A 23,656-nucleotide genomic window follows, 5' to 3' on the forward strand; every position below is an offset into this window, starting at 1 on the left:
ACTGCTAAAAGATGGAAATAATCCAAGTGACCATCAACTGGCGAATGGATAAATAAAATGTAGCAAGCATACACACACACACACACATACATACATCATGGAACATTATTCAGCGGTGAAAAGGAATGAAGTTCTGACAACATGTAACAACATGGATGAATCTTGGAAAAATGTGTAAGCATACTAAAGAACATATACTGTATGTCCTCACTAACATGAAATGACTTGAATAAGCAAACTCAGGGAGTCCGAATCTAGAATATAAGTTACCAGGGGACAGGGCTAGGGTAGGGAATTAATATTTAAACTGTACAGTTTCTATGTGGTCAAGTTCTGGTTATGGATTACGGTGGTAGCATAACAATGTGAACGTAATTAACAGCACTGAATTATATGTTGGAATGTGGTTAAATGGAGAAATTTTAGGTTGTATATAAGTTACCAGAATGAAAGTTTCAAAAAATACAGAACTGTACAACATAGTGAACCCTATTGTAATGATGGACTACAGTTAATAATATTATGATAAAAATGTACTGTCATCAATTGTAACTAGTGTACCAGCTAATGCAGGGTGTATTAGGGCAGCATGGGAACTCTAGTTTATACATGATGTGCCCGTAAACCTAAAACTTCTTTAATTAAAAAAAAAAAAACTTCAACACATGAAATTTTATTGAGGAACAAACAACAAATGAAAGCAATATGTATCAAAATGTAAATGATACAGCTGGACTCAAATGCATTTTAAAGAAGATCTGCATTCAACTAAATATAGTTTTAAAATAAACAACAGAATAGCCTCTAGTCAAAAAGAAAGAATGGCCCATCTGTTCCTGGGCGTTTATCTTTTAAGGGTTAAAAATCTTTGATTAATCTCTGTTACTCTGTCATGTTCAGAATAAATAAGAACTCTTTCCAGCAAAAAAGAAAGAATGTAATAGAAAAAATGGAAAAGGATACAAACAAGGCAATTTCCAGAACAGGAAACTCAAATGGACAAGAAATACACAAAAAGATGCCCCTACCCACCTCTCTAGTAAACATGAAAATGCAAAATAAAACTAGAATGGCAATCCACTTCACATCTATCATACTGACAAAATTTTAAAAATCTATAAAATCATGTATGAGTAGGATTAAGAGAACAGAGATCTATCCTACTTTCATGTGGGAATGTTAAACAGTAAAACAAGTCTGAAGAACAATATGGTAATAGCTTATAAATTTGAAGATGTATATCATCCCCTATAATCCAATAATTACATTTCTCAATAAATACCTTATTAGAGAAAATATTGCATATGCACACAGGGAAAGAAGTGCATAAACATTCACATTTTAGTATGTATTCTAGTAACAAAAAACAGGAACAAGCCAAATGTACAGTGACACAGTGGATTAATTGTGGCACACCTTCATACTGGATAAGCATATAGCAGTGAAATCAAATAACTTACAGCTACTTTCAACAACACTGAAGAATTTCATAACTAATATGGAGAAAAGGCAAGTGAGAATATAAACAATATTAATATATTTATGTCTATTCTATTTAGAAATTTATTTCTAAAGTTCAGAAACAGACAAATCTAAACTATACACAGAAACACCCCAAGGGTTAAATAATTTAAATTGCAATTTGAAGAATTAGAGATTTTTATGAAACTTAAAGTACTAGTTTAGGTTTTCTGTGTAGTCACAGTAAAAGTGGTAAAAAAGCCTGGAAGTTCTGAAAAACATTGTTATTTTTTTACCTTATCAACTCAACTTTTATTAGCAAATGTATCTATATGGCTTCCATAAATGAAAAACACATATTTTGAAGGGACTGTTTCAATGGCAAATTTTGTGCTGGGTCTCCCATCCCACCACTATATCAAATCTTTTAATAAACTTCAAGAGTATTAAAGCATATAAAACCCTACCTCCTCCACTGGCAGTTTAGATGCAATGAGGCGTGCTCTCTCTCGTCTTATTTTGCCGCCTCCACTACCTATTGCAGAAGATAATCCATTGGCTGCAGGCAAATTGTAATTTGGATATGAAAAGCCACTAGTAAAGAAAAAGAAAATTAAAACAAGTGATAAACTGCTCTAGTCCATAGCTTGTTACATAACTACACATATAAAAGCAAGAACTGTTAATAGTTAAGAAAATAAATGTACAGCTGAAAGTGATTTTTAAAATGGACAGATTTTTGGTGAAGTTTCTATTTTTTTAGTAAAAACATTAAACATACTTAAATATGAAGAAGTCTAGCTGTATGCAAAATGACATTTACCTTTCCTGTTCTTCTCTAGTTTGTCCTAGTGTCACACTTTTTTCATATTGAGTCTAGAAAAAAGGAACACATACCACATTTACATGCTTGCTCATTTGGGCTAATTTTCTTAGCACTGCTCTTAAACACCTATGAATTTTAATATTTGGAATCAAGAGTTTGGTGGTTTCTAAATTAATGAATACTAAGGTTTGAAACTTACAACCTGCCTTCTGACCAGTAACCAAAAGGCATAGAGCGACTACACACAAAAAATGCCATTAAGTACAACTGAACTTTTAACCAAATAGTAGTTTACAGATAAAGTTAACACAAAGACCAACCACAAAAACATTTTTACTTGTCTCTCTTTCTGGCCTGTAAAGTGTACAAGCAAATTTACAAAGATATTCCTTTTGAAATGATTCTCTGCAACTCCCTCCATTAAAAGTAACCAGGGCTCCTTGGAGAAATGGCTAATTACAGAGCTGTGACAGGAAATGTGCAAGATGAACCTAGATTATTGTACAATATCAAATAGCAACAGTGCTCAAAAAATGATGGAGACATATTAAAGGATACAGGAGACAGTACGAAGGGCAAATGTGGGCAATGTGAGTAACAAATTAATAATGCTAATAGAGCAACAAAACAAACTGTAACCCACTGAATACAAAAGTTCAAGTTGATATAGAAAAGTAAACACATAGGCAAATAAGTACATAAAGGAAAGCTCTCCCTCAACAACAGAAAGTCAACTAATAGAGGCAATGATGAAATTAGAGAACTACCACATGGCAATCTACAATTAATTATTGATTCAGACAAAAATCATCAATAACACTAAAGCTAGTGGTTGAAAAGGATATTTACCTAGTTTCAAAATTTTCTTCCCACAGATACTATTAATTATAAAAGATAAACTAGTAACTATAAGTTGAAGAAATTCCAGACACCACCCTAACTAACGATCACACTGCTAGTAACAGGACTAATTGATAGCAACTGATACACTGAGAGAGCTCACCCAGCATCTCTTCTGTGATTATATATGACCAAAAGCACAGATTAGAATCTAATCATGAGGAAATATCAGACAAACCCGAACTGCAGGACATTCTACACAATAAGTAGCTTATACTCTTCAAAAATAACAATGCCATGAAATTCAAGAAAAACTTAGACTCAGGAACTGTTCTAAGTTAAAGGAGATGAAAGAGACATGACAACTAAATACAAGATTTGATTTCAGATTTTTTTTCTTTTCGGGCATTTGGTGATTTCTAAAAATCAGTAGACCAGATTTCAGAACTTATCAATGTTAAGTTCTTGATTTTGATAACAGTTCTGAGGTTATATAAGAGAATTCGACGGTTATAAGGAAACAGAAAAAGATACAGAAAATGTAAAATATGAGGTTCTTGGAATTTTTCTTACAAGTCTAAGTCTGAAATTACATTCAAACTAAACAACATTTTAAAGCTCAACTAATAAGTAATATGAGAGACAAAACATAGCAAAATGTTAACAAATGTAAATCAAGATAAAGAACATGGGCAATCATTCATCACTATACTGTTCTTTCAGCTTTTAAGTTTTAAATTTTTCAAGACATTATTATGACTATCACATAGGATTAAATAAAAGTAAAAGCACAAGCAGTAACATGCTATGTAAACACAATAAATAATTATGACTGTAAATGATACCACAAGAAATCAAACAAACTCAGAATATAGGACATTAATAAGACAACTGGCCTGGTCTCTTCAAAAACCATTATGCCTTGGCCAATTCCACTCCTAGGTATAAACACAGAAGAAATGAAAACACATGTCCACATAAAACTTGTACATGAATGTTCATAGCAGCATTGATCATTATAGCTAAAAAGTGTCCATAAACTGATGACTGGATAAACAAAAATGCTTGTTATATCCATGCAATGAAATATTATTCAGCCACAAAAAGGAATGAAGTACTGATACTGATACACTGATAAGCCTTGAAGCACTGTGCTAAGTGAAAGAGGCCAGTCTCAAACAAAGGACTACATACTGAATGATCCCATTTATATGCAATGTCCAGAACAGGCAAATCTTCAGAAACAGAATGCAGATTAGTAGTGGTCAGGGATCAGAGGGTGAAGGAGTAGGGTAGACAATGAAAATGTTCTAAAACACATGGTGGTGATAGTTGCATAACTCTGAATATATTAAAAACTACTGAATCGTACACTTCAAACAGATGAACCATATCAGATGAACTGTATGGTATATGAGTTATATATATATCAATAGAGCTATTATTTTTTTAAAAAATTGGCAGAGATGGCAGCAAGGACAAAATCATAAGCAATTATGAATCTTATTGAGATCCTCATTCAAAACAACAGCTATAAAAATTTGAATGTGGACTAGATAGATATTAGATAGTATTAAAAAAGAATTAACATTAACTTTTTTTAAAATGTGATAAATATAAGAAAGTACTCAGAAATGCGTGGTAAACAGATGATGTCTAACATTTAGTTTCAGATAGTTTAAGAACAACAATGCCAACAAAAACAAATGAAACAAAGATAAAATAAGTCTGGCAAAATGATTTAATCTAGATGGTGACCATATACTAATCTTTACTAGTAAACACTACTTTAGAATTTGATTAAGGTGACAGCTATTTTAAACACATATCAAATCACAAACTTTATGCATTATCTAGCTGATAGACTGCAATAGTGGAGCACATGTATATTATTTTTATCCATTCTAATCAATATCCAAAGACCAGTGAAAATAAAACACATACTCACACTGTGCTTTTTAACTATTCTTTGATTAGTCTTCCTCAATTCATGAGTTGGGGTCAGAGATGGTTTAAAATAAACAGTTCGACTTGTTGCTATGGAAATTGGCTTTGGGGTCATGAGTCTCTGAACAGGGGGATACTGAGAATCCACCTTACAGGTAAACAGAAATCAAAGACAAACTTTCACTCATATATATATATATATATACTTATTTATTTTAAAATAAAACAGTGCAGATCTAAAGAACGTTTGACAGTAACTAATGTGGCCTACAGATCACTGCTCTCCCTACAGAAATATCCAGTGGATACAAACCAATTTAAGAGGAAAAACTGACAGTAACAGAACAAAGCGTATATATGTGTTTATTTAATTGCATACCTTTATCTATATAATTTTAAATTAATCTCATGTATAGACTGTATTTTAATAAAGACTTAATGACTTTTCACACACAAGAACACACATACAAGTACACAAAATGAAACTTTATTCAAAACAGCTCCAGAAATTTCAGTCTTAGAGGCTCAATTTATAACTAAATCACTTAAAATTAATTTTGCCATATTTTCCTCAAATTACTAGCTAACTTTTTCCAGGCCCAAATATTTTTTAACTCGCAATGAAAATATTTTAATTCCAAAAAATATGAACAAATCTCCTCCAAGCTGATTTTCCTTCGCTGATCATTTAAAAACAAAATGAAACCAACCAAAAATTAGCTTGAATTCAAATATAATTGATGAAACACTGTTAAGACTTAGAGATTATGAAACAAACTGACTTTATTATCCAAGCACATCGACATCCAAGTTTTGTCAATGGTCCCTTGCTACAGTGATAGAAAAATCCTGTTGGTATAATAAAAGATGACTAAAGCCAAGAGCTTCTAATCTGTCCAAAGGCTTAAATATTATGAATAGAGTCCTTTCACTCAGACACAGCTGGGAAGAGTGCTGGGTGCCAGGGCAAAGTCTTTGTATGTAGCTAGCTCTTCCCTAAATCCTCATCACAAGTGTGAACCTACAACTCAATAAAACAGTCTGTTTGTAGGGTGTTCTGAATAAACCCGTGAAACATGAAGTACAATATTGTATTCTGGCCTTTATATTACCTAGCACCACTGATAAAATTTTATTGCTATCACACTCACCCATTAGTAAAATTTTTTATTGATGAGCCCTTATTTATAATATGGCACAATTTTTTAATGTACTTTTAAAAAAGCAATTCAATATTAATGTGCTCATTGAGAAAAGCAGCTAACAGCTTAAATGAATCCCATCACAACCGCTTAATAAGGGATTACCTCTTGTATGACAACAAATTTCTAGGAAACTCAAAAAACTGACAAGCTACTCTATTCCAAGAGAAAACTCAATTTTAGCTTTCCTTCTCTGCATCGGACTCTTAATAATAATAACTTACAAACACCTTGTATATAGTACCCGCAATTAATTATGACAGTTTTATTAATTACCTTTGGGGAACTTGATGTTACAATGAATGCTTCCACAAATAAGGATCTGGGAATATGCATCTCCTAAAGACTACTTCACTAGCCACAATACAACTAATAAGAAAGATATCTCTTTAATCCTATTTGTCTTTCACTTCTCCACAGTGATTTCCAAAGCTAATTTTAAGCAAATGGAATACACTAAAAGAATATCAAGATATAAGCTATATTACATTTTTTGTTAAATACAACATTTTTGAACATTTTGGCTGACAGATGTGCTAATTTGAAACTCTATTATACATAATAGATTTGACATAATGTTGGTTAGTGCATTAAATTTACAAAGATGACTACATTCAGTAAGGGTTTTAGTTCACTGATACTAAGCACTTCAAGTTCTGTTCACTACTATTTTTATTTTTCAAAATTAAGAATAACCTGTAAAGACTACCAAGACCCTGAAGACAGAGATACCAAAAAAAGCAAAATTTACTGATGAACTAGATCTACCACTACATATATATATACACACGCATATATATATAGCATTGTATAGAGGCCTTGAGGAGAACTGTTATTTCAAGTAAAAAACTTTATTTACTTTCAAACATGTTCCCTAATGATTATCAAATAAGTTTAATTTATATATCTGCCAATTTAAAAATACAAAATAAAACTGCTACTACCTAAAATAAATATTAAAGAGGTCTTACCTTAACACTTCTAGCCCGAAAATCTGTAAAATCTATCCCACTCCTGTCAAGAGGCTGAAAGATAAAATAGCTTTAGAATGGATGGCAAAACACTGAAAAATGACGTTCATTAGTAAAAAAAATTTTTTGATAGTATTTTTAAGAGGTTTATTAAAAGTCAACTTACGGAATTCAGGGGAGAGGAAACAACAGAAGGGATTCTTTTTGCATCCTGTTAATGTTGAAATAACAGCAAAATTAATATGTTCTCTAAACTCAAGAGTAACTTAATGGGATTTAATGGTGATTTTAAAAATTTACCGCTAGAGGGCTTGACATCTTCTCTAAAGATTGCAATATTCGCCGAGCTGTTGAACTAGTCACACCGTAAGATTGTGCACTGAGTTGCTTAGCTTTCATCTGTCTTCTAACTGGTGCCTATAAAGTAAACCAAAATTATTTGCTGGAATGTAAAAATCTTATCTAACGTACATATTTCATGCAATAAAAACATAAAATAAAATGGATGTCCAAAGTGAACTAAGGATTAACGTGTCAACAGCAATTTATCTCATGGTGGTATCATTAAAAATTACTTTTTTTCTGTTTGTCTTTCTTGCAAATTCAAATTCCCTAGCTAAGAAATTTATTTTTACAATCAGAAAAAAGTAAGATAGCATGTATCACTCTAAAGAAACATCTGCCAGCTAAATGAAATGGGAAAAATGGGACATTGGTAGTTCTAATTTTATCTTGATTCATTTACCTCTGATATTTAAATGGAAGAACATTAAATTAATGAGAACTGTACTAAAATATCAGTTACTTATCATGGGTATTTTATAATTTTTTATTAGAATACCTTCCAATGTAGCTAATCAAAGAGAGTATAGAATCAATTTCAAAGGAAATTAAAAAAATTTAACACTGTTAAACATAAACTGCTAGTATAGTAGTAAATTAATGACTTTCTCAAAATTTTACAAAAGAAAAAATTTTAATATCCAAGCTGTTTTTTAATAAATGATGTTTTAACTTTCTTAAAATTCAGATTAGGAGAGGAAAACCTTTAAAGGAATAGACAAGTACTCTAACACCCAAGCAAATGTTTATAAATTCAAATGAAAACACTTCATTTTTTCAATGATAGCCAAGTGGCTATCATTAAACAAAGAGGTTTTGCTAAACTATTTCTTCTCGATATAATCCCTATAATGATTGACATTTTTAAAAAGATATATATCACAAAATATAATTTTTTCAAAACAGTTACTATCTGAAGAAACTGAGCCTTAACTACTTTAATAATTATTATTTCTCTGATATCAAACACTCATTAAATTCTCAGAATAGCTGTGATATTCTAAAAAAAACTTTTAATTTTATTTAGAACTTGGTACTGGATTAGGAATTGCCATTCAGGCTGGAGGCTTTTGTAAACATGAGGCAACATTAAAATATCATCCAGAAAAATACAAGTCTATATATCACATCTACTGTCCAGTCAGGGCTTCAATTCACAAATCAATAAAATGGAACTGAATTAGACAATCTTTAATATGCTGCACAACTTGAACACGCTAGGAAAAGAATAGCAAATAGATGTCACTGCAATTATTAATTATATAAATACTTGAAAATCTAAAGATTCTAAGGGTATATCAGAACTCAGCATTAAAGAGTATAGGACTCTAGTTGCAAGAGGAGTAGCAGTAAGAACATGGTCTCATGTAGGTTATTCTATGAATCACAGGCCTGTACCATCTTCTACTAACATGAGTAATATTTTAAGTAAAAAAATTTAAGTCAGAGTTAGCTGATATGGCTTAAGCTTTAGAAAAATTTCCCTGTATAACCAACATCCAGTTAACACTTATTACAAACTATTACCCTTCATAAAAACACACACATGGAAATAAGCCTCATAATTACTGTTAATTACACACAGAAGTACTCTATAGTTAGGAAAACAAGTAACTACTCTAGAGAAAAGACAAATCTAGAAATATACTGGTTTCAATGCCATTTCTACATTAGTCATTTAACATCTTTACGTGGATTTCTCTCTCAAAGAATCTACATGCTTAAAATATTACTTCATCATTAAAATGTCAAAATCTATAATGTAAAATAAAAGTACCATAACAATGTACACACAAAACATTAGATTAAACTATCTAATTGTTCATTGCCAATATATGTAAATACAAGTGATTTTGTATATCAACCTTGTATTCTGTGCTCTTACAAAATTAATTAGTTCTGGTAGCTTTTTTTGCAGATTCTTAGAATTTTCTAGTAGATAAGCATGTTGCCTATGAAAAGGAATTAATACTTTATTTCTTCTTTTCTGATTTATATGCCTAATATTTCTTTTTCTTTCTTACTGTATTGGCTTAGTAAGACACTAAGAATAATTAATGAAAGCAGACATCCTTGAATTCTTGCCAATCATGAGGCTGTACTCATTCTTTCATCATTAACTATGAACCTGTAGGTGTGAGGAGGATCACACCTATTCCTAGGTTTGCTGAGAATTGTTATCATGAATGGATACTGAGTTGGGTTGAACGTTTTAACTTTTTTTCTGCATCTATGGAGATATTCATATGGTTTTTCTTCCTCAGTACATTTAGGTGGTAGATTATATTAATTTGTGACTACTGAACCTTAGAATCCCAGGATAAACCCCACCTGATGATGGTGTAGTATCATTTTTGATGTATGCTAGATTCAATTTGCAAATATTTTGTAGAAGATGTTTACGTCTACATTCATGAGAGATACTGGTCTGTAAGATTCTTATGTCTCTGTTGCAGTTTTGATTTAGGGTAATTTGGCCTCATAAAATGAGTTGGGAAATATACCCTCCTATTATATAGAAGAGTGTATAGAACTGGTATTATCTCTTTCTTACGTGTTTGGTAGAATTCTCAAGAGAAGCTAAGTGGACCTGAAGTTTTCTTTGTTGGAAGAAATTTTAACTATAAATTCAATTTATTTAGTAAATGCAGGTCCAATCAGGTTAACTATTTCTTTTTGACCATTACCAAATAATGAAATATTTTAGACCTAACAAAATGCATGCAAGGTCTTTATGCTGAAAACTACAAAACATTAATGAGTGAAATCTTAAAAGATCTATGTAAATGGAAATATATCAGGTTAATGGATTAGAAGACAATATTAAAATGTCCATTCTCCCCAAATTGATCTTTAGATTCACTGGAACCACAATCAAAGTTCCAGAAGACTTTATAGAAACCAACAAGCTGATTCTAAAATTTTATGTAAAAGCAAAGGACCTAGGAAAGCCAAGACAAGTTTGTAAAGAACAAACTTGGAGGACTCATATTATCTGATTTCAAGACTTACTACAACAGTACATTGCCCAAACAGTATTAACAAAAGGATATACACATGGATGTTTAAAAAAAAAAAAAGTCCAGAAATAAGAGTCACATTTATGGTCAGCTGATTTTCCATGAAGATGCAAAGGCAATTCAACAGAGGAAGGGAAAGTCTTCTAAACACATAATACTAGAATAACTGGATGTTCCATATGTTAAATTAAACTTCCTGATTCATGCCTCACACCACATACAAAAACAACACAAAATGAGCCATAGGCATAAATTAAAGCCTAAAACAAAAATTTTAGGGGAAAATCTCTGTGAACTTGGGTTAGGCAAAGCTATCTTAGATACAATACTAAAAGCATGAACCATGGAAGGAAAAAAATTGATACAGTGGATGTCATAAAAAATAAAGGCATCTGCTCTTAAAAAGACACTGCTAGGTAAATAAGAAAACAAACAAGAGAATGGGAAAATATATTTTAAAAACACATAATAAAGGAATCTTATCCTAACTGCAGATCCCTAAACTCATTAATAAGAAAACAAACAACCCAATTAAAAAAACCAAAAGATTTGAAGACACTTCACCAAAGATATATGGAAGGTAAAAAAGCACATGGAAAGGTACTCAACATCATTAGTAATTAGGAAAATGCAAAATTAAAACTGTAAGTTGGAGTTACCACCACATGCCTCTCAGAAAGGCTTAAATAAGAAACAAAAAACTGACAAGACCAAGTGCTGGCGGTGATACAGAGGAACTGGAATTCTCTTACATTGCAGGTGAGAATGCAAAATGGCACCAGCCACTGAAAAAGTTTGGCAGTGTATTTTAAGGTTTAATATATACTTACCATAAAACCCAGCAAACCAACTCCTAGGTACATATCCAATAAAAATGAAAATTAGTTTTCACATAAAATGGCCATGACAGCTTTATTCATAATTACCAAAAACTGGGAAAAAATCATGTATATTGGACTGGTAAAATGGAAACAATCTGTATTATAACAAACTGTATTATAATCAAACTACTCAGCAATATAAAAGATCCAAATGAATGCATGAGAAAACTGAGATTGATCTCAAATGCATTACACTAAGTGAAGTGAACCAGATTCAAAAGGATGTATGATTACAGCCTTATATGACATTCTGGAAAAACCAAAATTACCATGAAAGAAAACAGTTCAGTGATTCCTAAAGAGTGGAAATGGGAGGGGTTAACTATAGAGATGCACAAAGAAAGTTTTGGGAGTTATGGAAATGTTCATTCAATACTCCAATTACAAAAGTAGTTATATAACTATACGTGACTGTTGAAATTCAAAGAACTGTGAATTTTGCTATATGTAATTTATACAAAAATATAAAAAGCAACCATCACACTTCCTAAGACACCCATGCACAAATCTAGCGTACAAAATATTCTTTTATGTATAATGTCCACATATTTCCTAAATGAAGAATTGCTCCTAATCTAGTTTTATCATTTTACCAAAGCATAAGTGAACTAAAACTTTATTTTTTGAGTGTCAATATCCACTTATGTTCCATCCCCTGTTTTTAAAAAAAGCATTAGAGTTCTTCTATTCAAACCAACCTGATAAGGTGTACTTCGTAATTTGGACTGTCTTACAGCAGCTGCTGCTCCACCATATGTCGTTTTGCCAGGATAAAAAGGAGAATCTCCAAGTTGACTTGTTTTAAGGAACGAAGAAGTCCCAAGTGACTGTACAGAAACACAATGATAAATTATAAATAATAAAGACCATGACTAAATTTGATTAAATCCAATTAGGTATCTACTCACGGGGGAAAGCGTTCCAAAGGCAGACAAGTTGAATGCTGGTTTTTTTGAGCTGGTGGCAGTATGCTGTGAGAGTGAATGAGAACGCTCAGCCTCTGGGGACCACAGAGGTGGGATTGAAGTATTCTTTGAAACAGCTATATCTAAAATAAAAGTATGTATGTATAGTAATAGCACCAATTATAATAACCTAATTTTGATGAATAGAAAATGAAAATTTCAACTAAGAAAAAAATTAAATTCATGGAATTTAATTTTACTACTAAAATCATTTATTACAAATGCCAGGAATACCTTTATCAGAAGCTCTTGAAGAAAAACCACTGGTAGTTGAGATGTTATCATCATCATGCTGAGAGGTAGAATCTTTAATTTCCTTTACTAGGGAATATCCAGAACTGCCAATTGGGAATGCCGATGATGTGGATGGCTGACAGTGTAATGCAGGAGATTCCAACATGGAGAAATTCAGATGGCTCCGATGAAGAGAAGGCCTTGTTAATACATCGGCATAATTTGAAGCAGTACTAGTTGTTGAGGGTTCTTAAAAGAAATACAAAACTCGTTTTTGAATATAATATTGTGAATATAAAACTTGGAAAAAGCAATATATTATCACAACAAAATGATATCCACTTAAAAAAAAAACACTATTGCAACAAACACAGCTTTCACTCAAATCACTAAGGCCTATAAGCCAAATTTAAAACATTCTTTAGTTAAACAAGGTTTCAACCAACTGAAATCACTTTACCTAACTTAGTGTCAAAATATACAACTTCTCAAAGTTCATGGACCTTGGTTTTTCCTGAATTGGTATAACTACAAAAAAATTAAAACAAACAAAAAACAGAAACCATATAAGAAAGTCTAAAAACCAAAGGCATATCTGTCCCTCAAGAAGTAACCATTCTTGGGTGGGCCACGATGACTCAGCAGGCAGAGTTTTTGCCTGCCATGCCAGAGATCTGGGTTCAATTTCCCGTGCCTGCCCATATAAAAAATAAACGAAGACTTAAAAAAAAAAAAAAAAAGTAACCATTCTTGTTAAATTTGTATCTTTCTAGACTAATTTATATGTATATACAAATACACATTTTTTCTTAACACATAATTGTATTAAATATCCTATTGTGTAACTTTCTTCACTTACCAATAATTTTATCTCTACATATAGAGAATTTTTAGAGACTAAACTATTCCATCATACTATCATACTGATTTACTATAATTATTTATGTAATTATGTTTCCATTAAGTCAAATCTTTATGACTTACAGCTACTTACTTGAAATTCTAAGAGTATTCTTTTGTATAAAGCTATGGTGCATTAATTTTAAGTATGTGTCAGAATCATGAAGAGATACAACTATTCTTGAGCCATCCACAAAAAATCTGATTCAGTAAGTCAGATGTTGGGCCCATAAATTAACCTCAGCAGCCATTAGTATTCCGAGAATAGGAAAAAGGATTAAATATAGAATTGCTCTGTCAGACTGGATACCAAAGCATATGATCATTTTTTGATTATGATATTTTTGCTTATGACAGATAGGGTCAAAGTGCGATCCAAAGATTTCATATCAACTTAAATTCCCCAAATAGCAATGTACTCTCTAACACTGTATATTAACCTTTTCTGATTTCTGTCAAATGACATTTTTAATTTGCATTTAATTAAATGACAGTGAGCATCCTCTACTTATATTCATTTTTTATTATGTTAAATGCTCATTGATGTAGCCCATCTATAATAAGATCTCTTTTTTGGGGCACAGCAAAATCAATGTGATGTGTTCTGCAATATCACAACTATTATTTCCTAGTTGGCTGTACCAACCTTTTTTTTTTTTTGGAGTTTTTTGATGGAATCTTATGTGATATAGAAAATCACTTATACTGAATAGAGACTTTAACTATTCCAAAACTATAAAAGTTTTCATACCTTCCTTTTTTATTTCTGGAACTTTGCTTATATTTTAATGTCTGTTTGAATCTTGACTACATCTGGAATCAGTTATGAAGTAAGAATGAAAGGAAGACTCAGTTCCATTGTTTTTCTAATGGTTACCCAGTTTATATCATAAAATAAGCCATCCTTTCTTCACTGATATGAGAAGCCATTACCAAATACTAAATTCCAAGCAGCAACAGAGTGGTTTTTTTCCCTTCCTCTAAATGATATACCTGCCTATTCATAGTGTTTTAAGTATTATATCTTCTGAACACATTTTAATGCCTGTTAGTTATTCTAGCCCACCCTGCACCTTTCCCTTATACTTCTTTTTCAGGATTTCTGTATTCACTTTCAAGTGTATTTTTAAAAATTTTAGAATCATTTGACAAGATTTCAAAAAAGACTTACAAAGCTGCATGTAAGAATGATAAAGGGAGGAGGGCTGGGGGCATAAATGAAATTAGACAGAAAGACAGATGATAAAGATTGAGATGGTATAATCTAGGAATGCCTTAGAGTGTATAATAGTGACTAAATGTACAAATTTTTAAAATTCTGTGCATGAGGAAGAACAAAGGAATGTCATTACTGCAGGGTGCTGAAAATAGATGGTAATTAATATTTTAAAATTTCAACTTATGTATGAGACTAAAGCAAAAAATATTTGGTACAAAATTTAAATTCTGACTAGTGCATTTCCTAATATAACTTATGTAGATAGCTTGATTGAACACCATAAGTACTTGGAATCTTGGGTAGGACATGAGATTTTGTTGGTTTGTCCAGAGTGATGCCCCAATGAATCCCAGAGTGATTCGATCAGTGAGTGAAAAAGTGTTTGCAAAATGGTGAGAACGGGGAGAAATTCAACTTCCCCAAGTTGAATTCTTGATAGTCTCAACAAGCAGTGTGGACGGCCGAGGCTACAGGCTGAGCCCCCAGTCTTGGGGTTTGTTCATATGAAACTTAACCCCACAAAGGATAGGTCAAGTCTACTTAAAATTGAGGCCTAAGAGTCACCCCCAAGAGAGCTTCTTTTGTTACTCAGATGTGGCCTCTTTCTCCAGCCAACACAACAAGCAGACTCACCACCCTCCCCCATCTACGTGGGACATGACTCCTAGGGGTGTGGACCTTCCTGGCAACATGGGACAGAGATCCTAGAATGAGCTGAGACTCAACATCAAGGGACTGAGAAAACCCTAGAATGAGCTGAGACTCAACATCAAGGGATTGAGAAAACCTTCTCGACCAAAAAGGTGAAGAGTGAAATGAGAAAGGGTCAATGGCTGAGAGATTCCAAACAGAGTGGAGAGGTTATCCTGGAGGTTATCCTTACGCATTAAGTAGATATCACCTTGTTATTCAAGATGTAATGGAGAGGCTGGAGGGAATTGCCTGAAAATGTGGAGCTGTGTTCCAGTTGCCATGTTTCTTGATGATGATTGAAAATGATATAGCTTTCACAATGTGACTGTGTGACTGTGAAAATCTTATGTCTGATGCTCCTTTTATCTATCTTGTCAATAGATGAGTAGAACATATGGAATAAAAATAAATAATAGGGGGAACAAATGTTAAAATAAATTTAGTTTGAAGTGTTAGTGATTAATGGAGGGGTATTATATATACAGACTTTTTTTTTCTGTTTTCATTTTATTTCTTTTTCTGAATTGATGGAAATGTTCTAAGAAATGAGGAATATGCAACTATGTGATGATATTGAGAATTACTGATTATATACGTAGAACAGAATGATCATGTTAATGTTTTTGTTTGCTGTTAATTTTTTTAAATTAATAAATAAAAAAATTAAAAAGAAAAAAAAAATGAGCCATTTTGGAAAAAGCCTGAGAATCACAAGAGCCACCAGAACCGACACAGCCAACGGGACAGACAGAGCCCTGGGGAAGCCATTGAAAAAGCCTACGAAATGAGGAGAGAAAGCTAGCAGACACTGTCTTGTGCCCTCCCAGCTGAGACAGAAACCCTCAACTTCATTGGCCTTTCTTGAGTGAAGGTAACTTCTTGTTGGTGCCTTAATTTGCACATTTTTATGGCCTTAGAACTGTAAACTTGCAACTTAATAAATTCCCCCTTTTAAAAGCAAAAAAAAAAAGACTTACAGCCAGAGTAACAGGTACTAGATTCATCCTTCTACTGCATAAAACTATAAAACCGACAAAATGTGAGGTAATTATTTTCAGAAATGGAAAACAGCACAGAAAAATTTCTAAGGTGAGTCCTATAAATCTCCAGCTCTCTGTCTAAGAACAATTTCAGACCTGGTACAGACAGCTGGAGTCTAAGCAAAACATAGTCAACAGGAATCAGAATTCAGGACACTGAAAAGGAAGGAAATGAACAGAGAATGGTCCCCAGAAGTCTACACAGAAGTGTTCACTGAGTGGATGGACTTAACATATAACGAGCAAACCCACCTAAGGCTTACCAAACACCAGCTGATACGAGCGAGGCAAGACAAAAAAATTACTATTTAAATATGTCTGTGGATAAGCTAAGATATCCATTTTTGATTGTTCTAAGTCTATTGTTTGTTTTCTTAAAAAAAGAAAAAAATTACTAGAAGAAAATATGGATGGAGAATGAACAAATAATGGGGGGACAAAGTTAAAAAAAACTGGGTACATGGAAATACTAGGGATCAATGAGAAGAAAGGGTAAAGCATATGGTATGCATGAGCTTTTCCTTTTTTATTACTCTTTCTGGACTGAAGTAAATGTTTTGAAAAATGATCAAGGTGATGAATGTACAACTATGTGACGATACTGCGAGCCATTGATTGTAAGCCATGTACGGAACGCTTGTATGTTAAGATTTATCCATACAAATAAAAAGATAAAACAAAAACCACTGCAAAAAAAAATTACTAGAGGGTGAACAATGCTTAGGGAAAAAAGTAGTGCTAAGGACAATGAAGTTCCAAACCTATCAAAATTAAGAGAACTTATTAATACCTCCTTAAACCTGTGATATGCAGCAGAGATATTAGAAAAGTTTCTTCTTGCTAGTAAGGACCATGGCCTAGAAAAAAACTTACTAGACCACTACAAAAAACCATAAGAGAACAGAGTTTGGAGGCTAAGTTATGGCACATTAGAGGGGTTAAGGAAATATCTCTGACTTTCCACAAACTGCACTAACAAAGCATAAAATTAAGGAAGTTCAGAAGATCAGGAAAACGGTTCAGAAACTGAACTGCCTGGTAAAATAAGAATTAACATTCTTCAGAGGAAGATAATAAAGTCATCTGATGTCTTTACATGCATTCAAAATGCAAAAATTTAGTAAAAATTACCAGATAAACAATGTAAAGGAAAAATACATCCCAAAGTCGGAAAAAAAAAAAAAAGTAGTTAACAATAAATGAATTCAAGATGGCCAAGATATTCGCAGACAAAGACTTTCAGGTAACTATTTTAAATATACTCAAAGTTCTTAAAAGACCAGTCAAATTTATTTTGACTGGAATCACACCGAACTTAAATTTAAAACCAAGCCAATATTATTCCTAACACTGTCTTCCTACCCACCTTTCCAGTCTCCTCTATATCCCTCAACAGAACTAAAATTTTTTCCCCTACATATTGCCACACACTTCTTAAATATATTTCTTTTCATTCTGTTGTTTGACAATGTAAATGGGATCCATCCTTCATATTCTCTAACTGGATAGTTGAAAATGCTAACACAGTGATCAATTTCTAGAATTACCTTAGTCTTAACATGATTTTTGTTGACTTTCTTGGCTTTTCCAGGTATCATCTGTAAGCACCAATACTTTGCATCCCCATTCCCACTATTTACATATATACTACATCCACTAATCTAACTACATTTTTATTTTATTTTATGGAAGTGGTGATATATGATCTTCTATCCTGTTCCTGACTCTAATAGGAATGCTTCTAGTGTTTCAACTTTAAACACAATTCTAGTCTATGGAATGAAAAACTAGCATATTAAGGGGGAAAAAATCCAAACAAAAATACAATGAATGGATTTTAAGTTTTATTAAACGCCTACTTATTATCTATTTAAAAGGAAAATTACAAGATAATTGTCTACTAACACTGTAAATTATGTTAATAATTCCCCAATGATGAATGATTCCTTGCATTCACAGAATAACACCCCCCCCCAACAAAACAGACTCTAATATTCTTTAATTTACTACTGGATTGTACTACTCTAATTTTCTTCTATGTGCTATCTTTCTAACAGTTTGTCTTAAAAAAATTAACACTTTCATTACTCTAAAAAAAAAATTAACAGCTTAAGCAATACAAACAATTCTGGATTATTCCATTTCAAAGTATTATCATACAGCAAGTAATGTGCACCAAGAATGGTAACGAAGTAACCTTTTTTTAAAAAATCACTATTTCACAACTTACTAGACATCAGCAGATTCACACCGGAGAGAAACCCTATCAATGTCACAGATGTGGGAAAACCTTTGCTTAAAGTACACTACTCATTTGGCATAAGAGACCACCCAGAGGAGAAAAACCTTATAAATGTAGTGAATGTTGAAAAGACTCCTTCAGAGAGCAAATCTTACTCAGCACTTGAGAATTCATACTGGAGAAAAACCCTACAGGTGTGATAAAGTGTGAAAAGCCTTCAATTAGAGTTCACACTGCACTCTGCAAGGGAAATCTCACTCTGGATAGCAACCTTATAAATGCAGAAATGTGTGATGTCCTTCAACCAGAGCTCACTGCTTATTCAGCAACAAAGCATTCATCCTTGAGACTGGCTTCAGCAAAGTCTTAATGTAAAAGTCCCATTTACACTGTCAAACAACAGAACGAAAAGAAATATATATAAGAAGTATGTGGTACGATGTAGGAAAAAAATTTTAGTTCTGTTGAGGGATATAGAGGAGACTGGAAAGGTGGGTAGGAAAACAGTGTTAGGAATAATATTGGCTTGGTTTTAAATTTAAGTTCAGTGTGATTCCAGTCAAAATAAATTTAACTGGTCTTTCAGGAACTTTGAGCATGTGAAGACACAAGTGGACTTCACATTTGGGAAAAAAAAAAGTCCAATGTATTAAATGTGGAAAAACTTAAGCTAAAAAAAAATCACTATTAATGAAAAATCCTATCTAAGAAAGCCAGTAGAAATTGAACTTTTAAAAAAAATATCAAACCCCAGAATGATTTGAACAGTGAATAAAAAAGTATTTACAAAGTCTCCTTCTGGGAATGGTGAGAAAAGGGGGAAATTCAACTTCCCCAAGTTGAATTCTTGATATTCTCACAAGCAGTGTGGACGGCCAAGGCTACAGGCTGAGCCCCCAATTTTGGGGGTTTGTTGATATGAAACTTAACTCCACAAAGGATAGGGCAAGCCTACTTAAAATTAGGCCTAAGAGTCATTTCCCCCAAGAGAGCCTCTTTTGTTGCTCAGATGTGGCCTCGCTCTCCAGCCAACACAACAAGCAGACTCACCACCCTCCCCCTGTCTATGGTGGGACATGACTCCCAGGGGTGTGGACTTTCCTGGCAACGTAGGACAGAAATCCTAGAATGAGTTGAGACTCAGCATCAAGGGACTGAGAAAACCCCTAGAACGAGCTGAGTCTCAGCATCAAGGGATTGAGAAAACCTTCTCGACCAAAAGGGGGGAGAATGAAATGAGACAAAATAAAGTGTCAATGGCTGAGAGATTCCAAACAGAGTCAAGAAGGTTATTCTGGAGGTTATTCTTACGCATTAAATAGGTATCGCCTATTTAATAGTCAAGATGTAATGGAGAGGCTGGAGGGAACTGCCTGAAAATGTAGAGCTGTGTTTCAGTAGCCATGTTTCTTGAAGATGATTATATAATGATATGGCTTTCACAATGTGACTGTATGATTGTGAAAACCTTGCGTCTGATGCCCCTTTTATCTACCTTATCAAGAGATGAATAAAACATATGGAATAAAAATAAATAATAGGGGGAATAAATGTTAAAATAAATTTAGATTGAAATGGAGGTGATGAATGAAAGGGAGGGGTAAGGGGTATGGTATGTATGAATTTTTTGTTTTCTTTTTATTTCTTTTTCCGAATAGATGCAAATGTTCCAAGAAATGATCATAATGATGAATACGCAACTATTTGATGATACTGTGAATTACTGATTATATATGTAGAACACAATGATCAAAAGTTAAGAATGTTTGCGTTTGTTTGGTGTTTTTTGGTATTTTAAAAAAACTAAAAAATTTTAAAATATATATATACAAATACTCATCAAGTATGCTTAAGAGAGATAATGGCTAGAGCTTAGATGCCCACTGGTTAGATAAGCACTTAAACATAAATACCTCGATTCCTCTGAAATCAGAATTAAATATACATGTGCTGAAACTTTCTTAGGACAATGAAGTTTTCTAATTTTGTCATATTTTATAACATAAAAGTGATTTTTACTTCTCCCATTCTATCATCCCTTATTCTAGATAATAACAGTGACAAGACAATTTTCCTTTTATTGGCACACATCAGCTAAATCAAATATATACAGAAGCTACAGAGAAGAAATCCGTTTGATATACTGTTTTTGTACTTACAGAGCTTCCTCACCCACCAAAACCTCCTTATCACAACACACCAAGAAAGGGAACAATCTTGGATAATAAGACTAAAACAACACCATGTCCTCTATGAACTCACATAACCATACATGCCCAGTTTCTAGTAGTACAGCTATAATCACCATGTTACTGATCAGCCCAAACGAATCTGCTACTTCAATCTACGGCTAATTCTTCTAATCGCATACTAAACGTGCCACCGTGGGCTCCGCAGAGGTCTGAACTCTTATGGTCACCGAAAATTTAATATGATATATATGAGGCTTTCCTCACTGATTATTCTACTAAGCTAACAGCAGAAATCTAGACATCCAATGAGTCACATCATTAAGACAGTCAACAAAAAGAGATGCATAGGCAGACATCTGCAAACCAGACTTGGAATGGGCCACAAATTCTCTAATTGCCCTTACTGTACTGTGCTGCTTTGAGATGTACAATACTCTCTATGCCGGCTTCACTTGACTATTAACATAAAAGATGCATTTGCAAAATTAACATTTAATAAACATTCAAGATATTCCTATCTAAATTACTTTAAGCTTTCCACAGTTTGACACTACACAAGTATGTATTTGTAGACTGTTTTGAGAACACACTGTAAAATTTACATGTAATGTTTCACAGAGTAAACATAAGCTGTGACATTCTGCGTTGTATCTAGTAAGATCTATATTCATCTTATCTGTTATCGGTGGTCCTTTAAGTGGCACACTATTGTGATTGCAAGTGTTACTTAGAGGGAGGCACAGCAGATTGACAGAAAAGAACTGTCTGGGACTTTTAAAGGTTTAGGACAGGAAACAGATTCAGATCTAAATTAAGAATGAGGGAAAAAATGCTATTAAGTTCTTGAAGCTGCCTATCAAAGAACATTCACAGACATTTTTCCAAAGAGGAAATAAAAAATGACCAAAAAGCACATGAAAAGATGGTCATCTTCACTAGTTACATTAAGGAAATATAAATCAAAACCACAATGAGATATAATTTCACACCTGTAAGAATGTCCACTATTAAACAAATATGCTACAAATGTTCCACAGGATGTGGAGAAATTGGAACACCAATCCACTGATAGTAGGAATGTAAAATGGGTTCAGCCATAGTGAAATGGTTTGGTAGTTCCTCAGAAAGCTAAGTATAGATTGCCTTGTGACCCAACAATCCCACTACTTTGGTACATACCCAGAAGAACCGATAACAAGGACTAGAACAGGTATGTACAATGTTCTTAGCAGCATTACTTGAAATAGCCAAAAGATGTAAATAGCACAAATGTCTATCAACTGAATTAATCGATGGATAAATAAAATGTGAAATAATATCCATATAATGGAATACTGATCAGCCATAAAAAGAAATGAAATAGAGGACAGTTCAAGTTCACCCCTGTTCCAGGGAACAGCTAGAGAACAGATGGGAAGGCAACTGAGACCTGGGAGGGTCTTTTACACCCCAGAGGGAGGCTCTGGCTGCAAAGGCTGAGGAACTGAAATGCAGAGAACCAGAAACCATCCTGGCTGGTGTGGACAGCCTGGTGCACCCAGTTCCACACAGAGGCCTGGAGCTCTTACGAGTACACAGACCGGGAGATGGGGACTAGGAAGTAAGCCAGGCCGCGTTTCAGCTCCATGATCCACAACATACACCACACACCACAGCCCACACTCCTGAACCCTGCCACTCAACCCCCGCCCCAGTATGTAGGTGCCCCACACCCAACCTCAGGCATTTGCATACCTGCCCCAGCCCAACCCACCTTTCCTCCACAAGCACAGTCACACCCCGTCCCTCCTGAGGCCCACCTCCCCTTCTCTACCCTCCATAGGTGTTCACCAGTGCATAAAGGCTGTGGGTACTTACCTTCCTACCCAGAATACATCCACCCCCAGCACACACAGTCACACAAACCCACCCCACCTCACCTGAACTCTGTGCATGTGTACAACAGTTAACGACCCTTCCAGATCTATGCACCCACACAGCCCCCAGTCACACCCCCCAGCTCTGGGCAAGAACTGACTTGCACAGGCAGGCCACACCCACCCCCAGCCTACACAGCTGCAACACTAGCCCACTGCACCTGAGCTGCATATGAGGGCCCTGCCCCCTAGATCAACGCACACCCCCAGACACCGCCCCCACCTGCACAACCACATCCTCCCAGCAGGGGGCCCATGCATTCGTGCACTGATTTCTTGACCACTGCACCCCAACCCCCTGCACCATAAATGTGCACACTTGCCCCACATGATCCCACCCTAGTACAAGGGCCTCACTCCCATATCTGGCAGATGCTCACGGGCGAATCTATGCTACATAGCTCACGTCCTACACATGCATGCCAACTTATTCCAACACAATCCACACTTGCACACCTACACCAGGGAACTGTCCACGTGATACCACCCACCCCACCCCCAACATCCTGCAACCCCGTTGATCTCTGCCCACCCCTAAACTCTCTCACATTCACATCCAGAACCCTCTGGACCCCAACCCTTGTGCAAGGACTCACCCACACCCTGTCCCCCAACAGGGCTCCAATCTCTGTGCCACCTACCCTAAACCCTGATACCCACAACCTTCATGCTCTACACGCCCAACCATATCCTACCTGCACAGAAACCCTTGCAGATGCACACAACCTCCACACCCGCCTCCCAATGCGCTCTACCTCTGTGTCT

The 23,656-nt window shown here is 34.2% G+C and overlaps 1 protein-coding gene across 2 annotated transcripts in view; it reads right to left on the reverse strand.

Annotated features, from left to right (window-relative positions):
- The window catches only part of NUP153 (nucleoporin 153), a 99,133-nt gene that overhangs the window by 38,147 nt on the left and 37,330 nt on the right, over positions 1 to 23,656 (reverse strand). For both annotated transcript variants that reach the window (XM_077143417.1, XM_077143415.1), the window contains exons 3-11: positions 12,690 to 12,938; positions 12,399 to 12,538; positions 12,189 to 12,317; positions 7,548 to 7,664; positions 7,414 to 7,458; positions 7,248 to 7,301; positions 5,076 to 5,222; positions 2,285 to 2,337; positions 1,929 to 2,055 (exon numbers count right to left, since the gene is read on the reverse strand). In XM_077143417.1, coding sequence (XP_076999532.1) covers positions 1,929 to 2,055; positions 2,285 to 2,337; positions 5,076 to 5,222; positions 7,248 to 7,301; positions 7,414 to 7,458; positions 7,548 to 7,664; positions 12,189 to 12,317; positions 12,399 to 12,538; positions 12,690 to 12,938 — 1,061 coding nt within the window. The remainder of the gene's footprint in view (positions 1 to 1,928; positions 2,056 to 2,284; positions 2,338 to 5,075; positions 5,223 to 7,247; positions 7,302 to 7,413; positions 7,459 to 7,547; positions 7,665 to 12,188; positions 12,318 to 12,398; positions 12,539 to 12,689; positions 12,939 to 23,656) is intronic.

The sequence above is a fragment of the Tamandua tetradactyla genome, chromosome 25 (genome assembly GCF_023851605.1).
Source record: "Tamandua tetradactyla isolate mTamTet1 chromosome 25, mTamTet1.pri, whole genome shotgun sequence".
NCBI classification, from domain to species: domain Eukaryota; kingdom Metazoa; phylum Chordata; class Mammalia; order Pilosa; family Myrmecophagidae; genus Tamandua; species Tamandua tetradactyla.